Raw genomic sequence first — 13,578 nt, forward strand, 5'->3', positions numbered from 1 at the left:
CTGTTTAAAAACCCAATGGCATTGCTTGCCCTGGTCTACGTTCAATACTACTGGAAAAACTGAGGATGAAAAGAAATTCTCCTTTGCTATATATAATTTAATGAAGAGTTATGCAACACCAGAAGATAAACATTTAGTTTAAAAGGGCTTATGGGCCCCAGGGATGTCTCTATTTCCTAGAAATAACACCATTATACTGAAATAGCAGCTGCTCCTTACCTGAAAAGAGTTCATGCACTGAAGTGAAGGGGGCAGAGAGGTGGTACTCAATCCCAGTATCAGCAATAATTCCAGACAAGTTTCTGATGGAAACTTTAAGGGATGAACTCCAAAATCATCTTCCCATGCATCAGCAAGTCTGTAAATTAAAATAAGTATATTTATATATATAAAATACACCTGAAAACCAAGTATTTCAAATGAATACTAGAATGTGCCATAGTATTGTGATAAAAATTCTCCTCACTTGTCACTCCTCTCCTTGTAAGTCACAGGTGTTTCTGCCAGAAATACCAGGTGCATTTAGAGCACTTTATACCTACTGCCAATATTACAGAAAGATACATAACTCGAAAGGAAAACTTAGCATACACTAGAACAATTCACTCACATTTCTTACTCCAAGTTAAATATTTCTGAACCAAATGTTAACTGCCACTAGCGAATTCCCATCATGTGGTGTTTTTACACATAAAGCGTTCAAACTGGAAAATAATGCCTCCACTTTTTGTCCTTTCACTTCTGAAAACACAGGAGGGACAGACATGATTTCAAAAATTGATATTTATGATGCTCTCATTGTAACCCTACTAACACTAAGCACTCCCAGTTCCTTTTATGCAGCTTTCTGCTTTAGATGTATTAAAAGAATTAAGATTTTTAGAGAGAATCACACCCTGTAAAACATTATGAAAGCATGTTTCTATAAACTGTTCCCGCTACCATGTGCTGAAGAACAAGATCAGTTCAACAAGATTAAATCAAAACATGAGAACGCTCTACATCCTATTATGCATTAAAGAAACAAGCCTGCACACACTGTCAGATTGATTAGTGATCCAGTTATTTACTAATTTTATCTGACCAGCTAGTACCATATACTCCAGACCAAGGCAGACGCCGATTATTCTCAGCAGATTTGGAAGTATTACATTTTGGAAGACAATGTTTGCTACCTTTCCATGTCCAAGACTTCAAGATTTCAATACACAACTTTGGCATCAGCTTTCATTTCTAAATTCCTCCAGCTCTTCTGCAGACAAATTGTTCAAATTGACTAATCTTTTGCTCTTGAACTCATCTGCTTGTTTTAATGTCTTATCTAGAAACAGCTGATTTTTTATAAGCATATAAAAGAGTAGGCATTACTGCAAGATTCACCGCAAGTGAAAACTAAGCAAGTATTCGCACCGTCTGTGTCCTTCTGGATGATATTCATTCCCTCAAGTCTAACAAACCTTGTCTGTAAAGTCCTGCTTCTTAGATATAGACTTACATATGCACTTTTTTTGCATATGCTTCCACTATTAATTCTTCCCAGTGCCAACTTTAGCTCTTCTACATGTTCTACTTAGCTTAAGTTACACATCTTTCTTCAAAGAGTCAGTATATTTTTATTTTCTTAGCTGCATTTTTAAGGAGGTCAGAAACTGGCCTCTTGAGTTAACTGTTTTTTTCCTTTTCTAACCTTTCAATTTTCTCATCTTCCTTTGCTTATCTATGGGTATGTAATAATCCACTTCTGCTTCAAGACACAGAAGCAAAACCCACAGTGCACACAAGGTCAGAGGGGCCTTCATCTCCTTAAAAAAAATAAAAATAAAGGGTTGTGTTCTTGCACTCTTTTGTTTGTTTGCTTTTAATTCACAATAAAAAAGAATTATATCACTTCTAAATTACCAGATGTACCATGTCTTTCTCAGCCCAAAGCCAGAGTGAACAGGTCACTTTGACATGAGGAGATATAAACCATACAGGGAAAGAAAAGAAAGAAGGGTGTCTGGCATGGCACCCTCTGGCATTTCAAATGGCAGTACCTTGCATAAAGGTTTCCCCACATGGCTGACACCACACCAAAGAACCGAGGCCAAAACCTGCTGCACAGCAACAGCCTTCATAATACGTAGCATGGGGCTGGAGATTGCTTCAGGCGCTGTAACTGTGCCAGACAGAGCTGGAAAAGCTGTTTAAAGCTACCGCACAAAACCTGCCTGCTAGGTGAGCAGCTCAGAAGACACCCTGGAGTATTTTCACAATTGAAAGGTACAAACCTTCAGCTAAGCCTCTGGATACTTTATCTATATTAAAAGGAAGCAGGACTCTTTAAAAATAGCCTGCGAGAGGCGAAGTCCTGACTGGTCCAGAGATTGTGGGGATGTGCCAGGGGAGAACATCCAGCTCTAGATCACAGGCACTAAGCTGCCAGCAACCAAGGAGTCATCATAATTGTAATCTAGAATTGAGTTTCGTATTTCACCATATTTTTGTAACTTCATTTCCACACATAATTAGAAACTAACCTTTGTTATGTTCCTTACCGTGTCTCTGTTCTACATTTTTGACTGGTGATACAGGTAAATTGAGGTAAAGCTAGCAAAATTGGGGCTTTCAATTTTTCACAAATCAGTAAGTCAAAAGGCATCTTCAAACACACAGTAAAAGAGTTTGGAGACTGGAGGTGATACTGTAAGGTCCTGGGGCTTGGGAAGGCATTTCCACATAGCAGTGCCCCTCCACAAAGAAACCTTTTGTAACTCCAGGCACTACTCAAAGCATTACAGCTTAATTCAGTATCCCCATTCTATTTTTACTTCATGACTTGAAGATTTTTTTGGAGCTGCCTCTTCATATTAAAGCCCAACTCTTACAGCACTGACATTGCATTAGGGCATTTTTTTTGGCTGTTGGTTTACATGGGGGAAGGACTGTTTCCATAAAAACATCTAGCCCAATTATATTATAATTCTTGTTTATTAATAGCTCAGTTATGAGCATTTCCTGAAATGATTCCAGTGTGTTCCCTTATTACAAACAAACCATGTGTGTCCTAGCACTTACAGCTCCAGGAACACTCATGTTAGGAATTAGTCTTTATGACTTGTCCTTTTGCAGCATCTAACACAAGTGCTTGTGGGAAGTTTGTGCTTTGTTAGACCATGCCTCTTTGTTCTTCTTTACCCCTGAGACTCGGGAATATTTTGCTATAATCTTCACTGTAGAGGAAGGAGAAAAATGTCTGCTTGCAACAAAAAGAAAACAAGCCCTATTTTTTAATCTTAGTCTCATAGAACCTGTCTAAAGAGGACTGTGTCTTTTCCAGTACAGAAAGGCAAGCTGATTATTTTCTATTTACTGAATTAGCTAGATCAGTTGATAGTGACCCTCAGGAGAGCGAGTACCAATAGAGGACAACTCAGTGCTTCCACCCAGACCAAGCCCAAATGCCAACAGTTTGGTCTGGTTGAGAGTTCCTTAGCCATGTAAACGAAACTGTGTTTCACTATCCTAATTTTTAAAGAAAGAGTAATTCAATTTGACATTAAGATAGGGCAAATTGCCAGAGGGAGTTTTGGGGAGGGCTAAGAAAAGACAAAAAAAAAAAAAAAAAAGAAATCGGCAGGATTCAGAAGTGCACATGGTAACTTTGGATACATGAGGGACTTTGCATACATGTGCTCTCCTCCCTTGATTCCTAATACCTTCACTCAGCAATGAATTCTTGCTTCTAATCTGCTCTTGAGGGAAAGTAGGTTGGGCCCAGCCTGCACCTTTCAGGAACAAAGAGCCAGAACAAGTCCCTGAGAACATAGCTCATTATGCTGTCTGGCAGAAATAAAGAGGAGGTAAAACAACAGATTAGCTGGAAGAAGGTGAGGTTAAGAAGAAAAATAACTTATGCACAGTGACTCGTGTTTTGTACAATTCATCTTTCTGCAAAAATTTGCTTTTTCTATATTGAAAAAAAAAAAGCCTTGAGATTCTGGGCTTTTCAGTTTGACAATAAAAATTATGACTCTCAGTATCGAATAAAAATTAATAAACTCTTCAGATTCCCTAAATCATCACAGCACACAAGACTACGTACCTCAGACTGAGTTTGTGACAGATAAAACCTCACCACTATAGACCTTCGCAGTGTTTGGAGGAGATGTGAGTCAGATTCAGAAATCAGGTTTTAAAACAAAAAGATGTAGTGAAACATACTTGATAAAATGGTTCAAACTAGGAGCCTGCTCTGAGCTCAGAAAAGAACATGTCAGACTGATTTTTTTTTTCCACAGGACATTAAATCCACCTCTCTACTTCATCATCATTCAGTTTTCCTGCCAGTGATCTCACTAACCCTAACTATTCTAAGCATCATGTCTGTCGCTCCATCTTTCCCATTTATTTCTTTATCACCCCCTTTCTGAGAACTTTTAAGCCCCTTAGCATATTTCAACCAATTTTTCTTAAGAAAGATCTCAAATATATTAGGTTTTAGCATGTTTCAAGTTCTTCTGAAAATCGGTGTCTGAATAGTGGAGAGAAATCCATATTAGTTACCTCATAGAGAAAAGCTACTGATGGAGCTCATCAGCATATATACCATACAAACAAGTGACATTTATTTGGGACAACATTAGCAGAAACTCAATATGACATTTCCATCTAGCAAAACCAACTGCTACAAGTAAACAAATTCTTCTCAGACTACTATACTCCCTAATGAGTGAGCCAAATTGAGAGACTTAGTACTTTTACCTCAGCTTTACTTACCCACTCAATTTTGTGGGTACAGGGCAACTGGAAAGGAAAATCTTGTTTGGAGGTGGGAAGAAGGGTTGGTGGTAATGATACTGCCCCATAAGGGCAAAAATCAGAGCTCTTCCTGGTGTTAATCCAAACTTAAGATGCAACCCCCTACAAATGAAAATGACACCCCAAACTCACCCTTTCTGTTTCAACTACAAAATATACCTTACTCTTGGCCATGGAAACACAACAAATAGACATAAGATTAAAACATAAAACAAGACCTTCATATAACTTTCCTTTTGAGAAAGAACCACATGATGAATGCTAATCAAGCTGTTTAATATGCTTCAAGCATAAGTGTCAGAACTGAAAGCAGTACAGAAAGCGAACAGAGTAAAATTCTACTCAAGAAAGAGGCAACATATTTGGCTACTATGCTAGATGCTGATACGACATAACTATGTGCAATGTGCTAAACTTTCAAACTGGAAGGTTGAAAAAAGAAGGCAAGAAAAAAAAAAAAAGCTGAGACTATTCCCCCCCCCTTGGTTTTTTCAATACTTTCTCTAAAGAACTGGATGTGTGAAGGAAAAACGCAGAGCATGATATTGTCACGTTCCCGTAACCAAAGAAATACAGCCAGGAAAGTAAAATTCCTACAGCAATATGAGCAAGACATTTTTAAAAAAGTGAAGTGCTGTTTTCAAAGCTGCTTAGGTAATAATAATGGGAAATCCAAGGAAATTTGCTTTTCTTTAAAAAATATTAGAAAACCTTTTCTGAAATTCATAGAATCATTCAGGTTGGAAAAGGCCTCTGAGATCATCAAGTCCAACCGTTAACCTAGCACTGCCAAGTCTACCCCTAAACCACGTCCCCTAAGCACCACATCTACACATCCGTTGAATACCTCCGGGGATGGTGACTCAACCACTACACTGGGCAGCCTGTTCCAATACTTCACAACCATTTCAGTGAAGAATTTTTTCCTAATATCCAACCTAAACCTCCCCTGGTGCAACTTGAGGCCATTTCCTCTTGTCCTTCTTGTTTCACTTCTTGCTTGGGAGAAGAGGCTGACCGCAGTCCACTACGACCTTCCTTGAGGTTGCTGTGCTCCCTCAGCTGCTCCTCATACAACTTGTTCTCTAGAAACTTCACCAACTTTGTTGCCCTTCTCTGGACATGTTCCAAGGCCTCGATGTCCTTCTTGTAGTGAGGGGCCCAAAACTGAACACAGTACTTGATGTGTGGCCTCACCAGAGCAGGATACAGAGGGACGATCACCTCCCTGGTCCTGCTGGCCACACTGTTTCTGATACAAGCCAGGATGCTGTTGGCCTTTTTGGTCACCTGAGCATGCTGGTGGCTCCTTTTCAGCCAGCTGTCAAACAGCACCCCCAGGTCTCTTTCTGCCAGGCAGCTTTCCCTCAGCCTGTAGTGTTGCATGGGGTTGTTGTGCACCAAGTGCAGGGCCCAGCATTTAGCCTTGTTGAACCTCATAAGCTGGCCTTGGCCCATCAGTTCCGCCTATCCAGATTCCTCTGCAGAGCCCTCCTACCATTGAGCAGATCAACACTCATGCCCAACTTGGTGTCATCTGTGAACTTACTGAAGGTGCACTCGATCCCCTCATCCAGATCACTGATAAAGATGTTAAAGAGAAATGTCCCCAGTTCTGAGCCCTGGGAGACACAACATATGACCAGCCTCCAGCTGAATTTAACTCAATTCACCACAACTCTTCAGGCCTGGCCACCCAGCCATTTTTTTTACCCACCGAAGCGTACACCCATCCAAGCCATGAACATCCAGTTTCTTCAGAGAATATGGTGTGAAATGGTGTCAAAAGCTTTACTGAAGTCTAGATGGACAACATCCACAGCCTTTCCCTCATCTACTAAGCACATCACCCTGTCATAAAAGGAGATCAGGCTAGTCAGGCAGAATCTGCCTTTTTTAAGCCCATAGTGACTGGTTGTGATCACTTAATTCAACTAATTCTGAAAGCATGAGATGAGCAAAAATTGAAAACGAGCATTCAGATAAGACTACAGATAAGACTAAAGGTAAAACAATTACTTCTCCAGCAGAAGTGATTGATCACAATGTTTTCAGATACATACGTTTAATTCATCAGGGATTTCTCCAATGGTCATTAAGTAATTGATCCCAATGAATTGCTACCATGTTTATGTAAGACAGAGTAAGATGGGAAAATAGTGTCCTTAAAAGCAAGGTTTAAGACACCAAAAAAAATTACATTTTATATTCCTAATTCCTTGACTCTAAGTACTAGCAAACAAACCCAATTACTCAGCAGGTCATGGAATCCACCCATAATGTCCTATGTCTTCACAAAAAAAAAATAAAAAAGATAAAATTAAAAAAACCACATTCACAGTATATCAGTGAAGAGAAATCATGAAAAAAAAATATTGGGAATCTTATCAGATTTTGAAAAACTGGACAAGAACTCTTACTAGACTGCTTTTTTTTTTTTTTTTTTTCCTCCAAAAGAAATTGAGTTTCTGCTTCTTCCATTAATGGCAAAGCCATTTATCAGCGGTAATCATCCTCTACCATGCATGACATTAACTTTAAAATGCAACTGTCTCAGCAACAGACAAAACATTCTGCTTTTGAAGAGGAACAGGCAAGCCCTTTTTTCCTTTCCAGAGCTTCCCCATCACCATCTTTGATTTACCAAGCTACTTCCATTAACTTGGAGGAGTCTAGAGATCAAAACTGGAAAATAAAAAAGCCCATACTCAGAGAACTATTCAATGTTATTGCCAAGGCACCGGGTTAATTTCACTTGTTTATTTACAATCTAAGTAAATGTGCTTTGCATTTAAGGGCTCCAAATGCTGTGAAACACTTGAAGGAGATTATTATAAGTTAGTCATGGCTTCAATGTTTTTGCTGAATCAAAGCCATGCTGAAGAATCTAATATAAAAGCTGACAAAGGCTCAGCACTAACTCTCAGGGTTCACTGAATTTTGTTAAAGTTGCCCTTTCCACAAGCTGCAGCACTGATATAAATGACAGATGACTTTATTGAACCAAAGGACAAACTTGCAAAACTAAATAACTATTTGTAAAAATGATTTAATCTAAAAACAATTCTAAATTACAGTTGATGATGTGTCTATATACTTAATATACCAGGAGGCTAAGTTATTTATACTTATAATTATCCTTGCAATGATCTAAAAATGACATAAAAATCAATGCATGCTCATTAGCTTCTAAATTCTTGCCAAAATTTAAATAATATGGAACAGTAAGAAGTGCAGTGCTTTCACACTGCCTACAGCAGCCTACACCAAAACCCTTTGGAAAAAAAATTCTTTACAGAATTAAGACACGGTTTTCCTCCTAAAACAAACATCTGCAGTCTTGTTCTAACTTGGTTTATTATTCATGTTCAATAGCTGGGAGTGTTCAAGTGATTTTTTGAGCTTACCCTTTTTGAGTTTATCCCTTCCCTAGGATAACCAGTTGCATGGTATTCCAAATTAACAGGTATCAAATCTCTCTGAAGAGACAATGAAGGCAAGAATGAAAATTTAACCCACTGGTGTCCTTACAAGGAGATGAGCAAGAGTAGTAGAACTTATCAAAGGGAGTAAGAGGACATACAGCAGTAATCCAGGCACCCACAATATGAGGGGTTGCTTTTTTATTTTTAGTGTAGTGGACTACAGAGGCCTACAACAGAAGTATTCTAGCTGCATCTCTAAGTTGTGAACCTTTTTTCCAATGCATCACTATACAGACAGGATGAAGGTTTATTTAACTTTGAAACAGTATTTCTAATCTCCTGTAAAGTAGTCTTACCATAAAATTACTGATATTTATATCACATATTATGTAACTACACATAAATTAGTCGTATATTGTTATATGATTATATAACTGTACATAAATGAATATTAAGTAATATAAAGTATATATTATATATGTATACACATACAACCATTATTACAATTCTTTTTTCTGTGCAATGCATACTTTAAATTGAGCAACTATGTACTTCTGGCATGTGCTTCAAAAGAAGTTAGCTAGATATCCACTACAAAAACTGGTTTTAATCTTCTTATCCTACATAACATTAAGTCCTCTTTCAACTTTATGTGTGTTACCGTTTGACAGAGACAAGTTATTTAATACTAATAAGAAAGGCTTGTAATGCAAATTCAAATTTAACCTCACCAGAGTACCATCTGCCCGTTGCCATAATATCTTTCAAAACGGCTGACATAAGAAGTATCAAATGTTCTTGTAATATTTCAAAGGGTCTTTTAAGTAAAATTATGCTATTTGATTGAATGAATGCTTCTGTGATTTAAAACATATTACACTTGCAGTTTTCCCATTTATAACTCCAATATGTAGCATAGATTAAGGACCCCATGCTAAAAAGTACATTGAAAGACAGGGATTAAATGGTTTTGTTTGTATTAGACAACTCCATATGAATCTTAACCACATTCAATTTATTTATATAGTCCAAATTATTTTACTACTTCTCAACATGCTTTGATTATTTTAAATTAATTACAGAAAGTCAGAGAGAAAAGAAAAAGCTGCCTACCTCAATTTGCAATGTACAGGTCAAATTATCTTTTTGTTTACATCAACCAACATTTTTATTAGACTCAGCTGTCCTTTCTTTACTTAAATGTAACTACAATGGTTTCGGTGCAGTTATTCAAAAATGTTATTAGTAAAAATTAGTCCTGTGTTTAGCCCACAGATTTTTTTTTCCCTCAAAGTAGAAAAGGATGAAAACAGAAAAACAGCATTAGCACATTGTGCCAACACAGATATGGTTGTTTACAAGTAGATTATTCCTTCAAAGCACAGAAACCTATCTCCACAAAATACAACTATTTTCATGGCAATAAATCTTGAGATTTTAATCCTGTCCAGGAGTAACTTTGCCTTGGAGCATGTAATTTCCAAGTAATGCTCAACATACTTCCCCAGACTAAAGGTTTTTGGGTGTGCACCAACTGCTTTTTTACATTGCCTTGCCTCCTCCAGCTGGCTGCTATGTAATTTCCAAAGCATTACTTTTCAGTTGTAAAACCTATCAGCCATAAAGTACTTTCATTCCACTGCAAAACAGCACTAATTGTACAGTATCTGCAGAACACAAAACAGAGCTTCAGCTGCAAGAAACACTGAAATAAAACTTAAGCATCACAGGGAAGGATTAGCAGGTGTTCACCTATCCTGCAACCTTTACACTGAAGATTCACAGTATCTAAAACAAATGTCTGAAAAGCTAAATCAAGCACCAATGGATACGGCAGACTTGCATTCACCTAGATGAGTGGGACCATGAACATTTGCAAATATACTAAATCTAAAATTCATGACAGTACTCATACCATGCACAGATGGTCAGTGAGTACATCTATGACATTATCATCTTTATTTAGTTTCAGCACCAGGTAAGCAAAAATAGGCTGATCATAGAATGAAGAGAAAATTTAATTTGAGGGAACTGACCTTGGAGATAAAATCCCAAGCCAGCCAGGTACTTCCCATGACATGTCCTACCAGCAAAACCACAGTCTAAAAAAGGAATAGCAGCATCTAGGTCCATAAAGCCACCCCATAACAGTAACTGCATATGGGGAGGGAAATTCTTTCTTCATTTATCTGCAAGATCAAGACTTTGTGGCAGAAGTTAAAGCTGCAAAAGCAGCAAGCTGCAAAAAAAATAATCATCAGTTAGTTATAATTTTCATCAGAGCATCTGACTAAGGAATACAAGCTCACAGAGAAAACAAAGCTCCTGCTGAGCTTGTGATGCTCAAATGTACATAGACTAAAATTTCAAGCTGGAAAGGACCCAAAGGACCATCAAAAGTCCAACCCTTCACCCCACACAGGACCACCCAAAAATCAGACCATATGTCTGGAAGTGTTGTCCAAATGTTTCTTGAAACTAAAGCAGGCTTGTTGCCATGACCATTGCCCTGGGGAGCCTGTCCCAGTGCCCAACCACCCTCTGGGTGCAGATCCTTTCCCTAACCCCCAGCCTGACCCTCCCCTGTCCCAGCTCCATGCCGTCCCCTCGGGTCCTGTTGCTGTCCCCAGAGAGCAGAGCTCAGCGCCTGCCCCTCTGCTCCCCTCGTGAGGGAGCTGCAGGCCGCCATGAGGCCTCCCCTCAGCCTGCTCTGCTCGGGGCTGAACAAACCCAGGGACCTCAGTTGTTCCTCATACGTCTTGCCCTCCAGACCCTTCACCATCTTGTAGCCCTCCTTTGGAGGCTCTCTAACAGATTTGTATCCTATAAATACAATACCAATAGTAAGAAAACATGGAAGGCAATTCAATGCATTCACAATATATTTTCCTTAAACTGCTTTTTAACATTCTTTACGTCATTTTTGCTTAGCTGGGTGCAAAAGCAGAACTCACTGCTCTTCAAAGAAGCAGCTTTGCTTAATTAAGGAGTTCTTGTACAAAACCAAGAAAGCACAGGAGCTTAGCTCTTGCTGGGTGTTGGCTGAAGTCTGTTGTGACTGCTCTTGAAGATCCATACCATGAAGAATAGTTGGCATAGCTCCAACGTACAATGTAACTGCAGCAAAGCAATGCAGTCCCACCAAAAGAAAAAATAAATTACTCTCGTAAAAACTGCATGGCCAATGCTTTAGAAAGTGCTGCTTCAGTTTAATGGCTGTTAAGACTTTAAGCTGCAGTTTTAGAATGTCTTACTGCATCCCAGGTGGAGAGAATTAAAATAATTTTGCTGGAAACAATAAAAATACAGATTGCTTTAGCCACATCACTGCTGATGAACAATGCATCATACTGGAGGCACTGCTGATGGCCATCACCATCTCAAATTAGCAACAGTTCTATCATGACTGTAGACTGCAGTTTTTTTCTTGGTTGAAGTCAAAGATATGCCTACAGCACAGCATGAAGGACTAGCTTTGCCTATCCCTTGAAATACTTTTATTTATCTTTAGCACTTCTTGATACCTTCCTAGGATACACTTCACTCTAAATTAGGAGAGATGGCTTGTTATTTACCTAATGTTTTGTGTAACTAGTCTACTGCGCTGGGGATGGATGCAGATGACACAGAGCAGCGTGCTATTGACCTACTGCTCAAAGCCAGACTAGTCCAGCCCCCCGCTGAGCAGGATCACCTAGAGCACATTGTGCAGGATGGCATCCAGGCGAGGTTTGGGTATCTCCAGAGAAGGAGACTTCACAATTTCTCTAGGCAACCTGTTCCAGTGCTCTGTCACCCTCACAGCCCCCTCACATTCAGCCAGAACCTCCTGGGCTTCAGTTTGTGCCGCCTCTCCCTGTGCGCAACAGAAAAGAGACCGGCTCCATCCTCTCAACACCCTCCCCTCAGATATTTATAGACATGGATGAGGAGTCGGTGTCCCCTCAGCCTTCTCTTTTCCAGGCTAAACAGGCCCAGCTCTCTCAGCCTGTCCTCATACAACAGGTGCTCCCTTCAGGCCTCTCGTCATCCTTGTAGTAACCCTCCTCTAGACTCGCTCCAGTAGCTCCGTGTCCCTCTGGTACTGGGGAGCCTAGCACTGGACACAATGCTCCAGGTGTGGCCTGAGCAGGGCTGAGCAGAGGGGAAGAAAATGCTGCTAGCAGAGGATGGTTTCGATCCATCGACCTCTGGGTTATGGGCCCAGCACGCTTCCGCTGCGCCACTCTGCTTCTTAATGTGATCAGCAGCACCACTGACCTAAAAAGCCAGTATGCAAACAGACTACTCCAACCCTGAGCTTCCAAATTAAAAAAAAATAAAAATAATAATCTGATATTTATTTAGGGCATGCAGAAAATAAGGGCCATGGCCTTAAACTGGACAAACAGAGGTAAGCTTTCTCAAGAAACTGACCTCCTGAAGGGTACAAGTACACAGCAGCACTGTAGGAAAACAAAGGCTGCTGTAACAGCTACTGCACAGTGACTGCTGACATGAGCTTGATTACCCCACAGTAAATACAATGTAATTCCAGACAGCTCACCCTTGAAAGATTCATTAAAAGGATGTGGACACGCCTGCAGAAGTGGTGAACTCAGTTTTATGACATTACAACAACATCGTGTCTGATGCTTCAGTAGTGCCTCTGTATGAATGGAATGTGCATGTTAACTCCCAACTCAGAGGAGCAGTCTTACAGGTTTGGTAATAGGAAGTCAGAATTAAAGCTTAATGCAGAAGAGCAAACACAATGAAAATGGCAGAAATTTAACCAAGGGAAGACTGAATGAAATAGTGTAGGCACTTTGTCAGTGTGTAATTCTGAAGAAAGGAGGAATTACTAATTTCTTGACATAACGTTTATGTTTGGAGCACAAAGTTTCTCAACACACAGGTTTCTCAAATTTCACAAAAGAAATGAAAAAATAAAGCAACCCTGCTGATTCAGAAGTGTGTAACGTAACTTTTTTACACCACACTATTGTCTCTTGTAAAATCTTTTTCATAAAAATACTAGGTTCATTTTTTTTAATTTAATTCAAATCTAATTTTACATCAGATTTGTCATTTCCAAGCCCTTAGAAATTCTATCATTTTCTAATTACTGAAAACAAAAAAAAACAAAAAAACAAACAAACAAAAAAAAAAAAAAAACAAGAGGGAGTTGAACATAAAGTATCTCATGAAATATATTCCATTTAGTTCTTCTATAGCTTCCTAGGAGAAGGCAGTAGGGACGTGAAACTGAGGTCCCAACAGAGGTATACATGAGCAAAAATTAACTCACAGACACAGAGTAGGGATTTGAGTGCTGATGAGTAAGGTTAAGAAATCACATTAATTGTAAAGA

The 13,578-nt window shown here is 39.2% G+C and overlaps 1 protein-coding gene across 1 annotated transcript in view; it reads right to left on the reverse strand.

The window, feature by feature from the left end:
* The window catches only part of UBE3D (ubiquitin protein ligase E3D), an 81,773-nt gene that overhangs the window by 35,386 nt on the left and 32,809 nt on the right, over nt 1-13,578 (reverse strand). Inside the window, exon 9 of the mRNA XM_084515636.1 lies at nt 220-358. Within this exon, the coding sequence (XP_084371762.1) occupies nt 220-358 (139 nt within the window). The remainder of the gene's footprint in view (nt 1-219; nt 359-13,578) is intronic.

The sequence above is a fragment of the Aythya ferina genome, assembly GCF_964211825.1.
Source record: "Aythya ferina genome assembly, chromosome: 3".
Taxonomy (NCBI): Eukaryota; Metazoa; Chordata; class Aves; order Anseriformes; family Anatidae; genus Aythya; species Aythya ferina.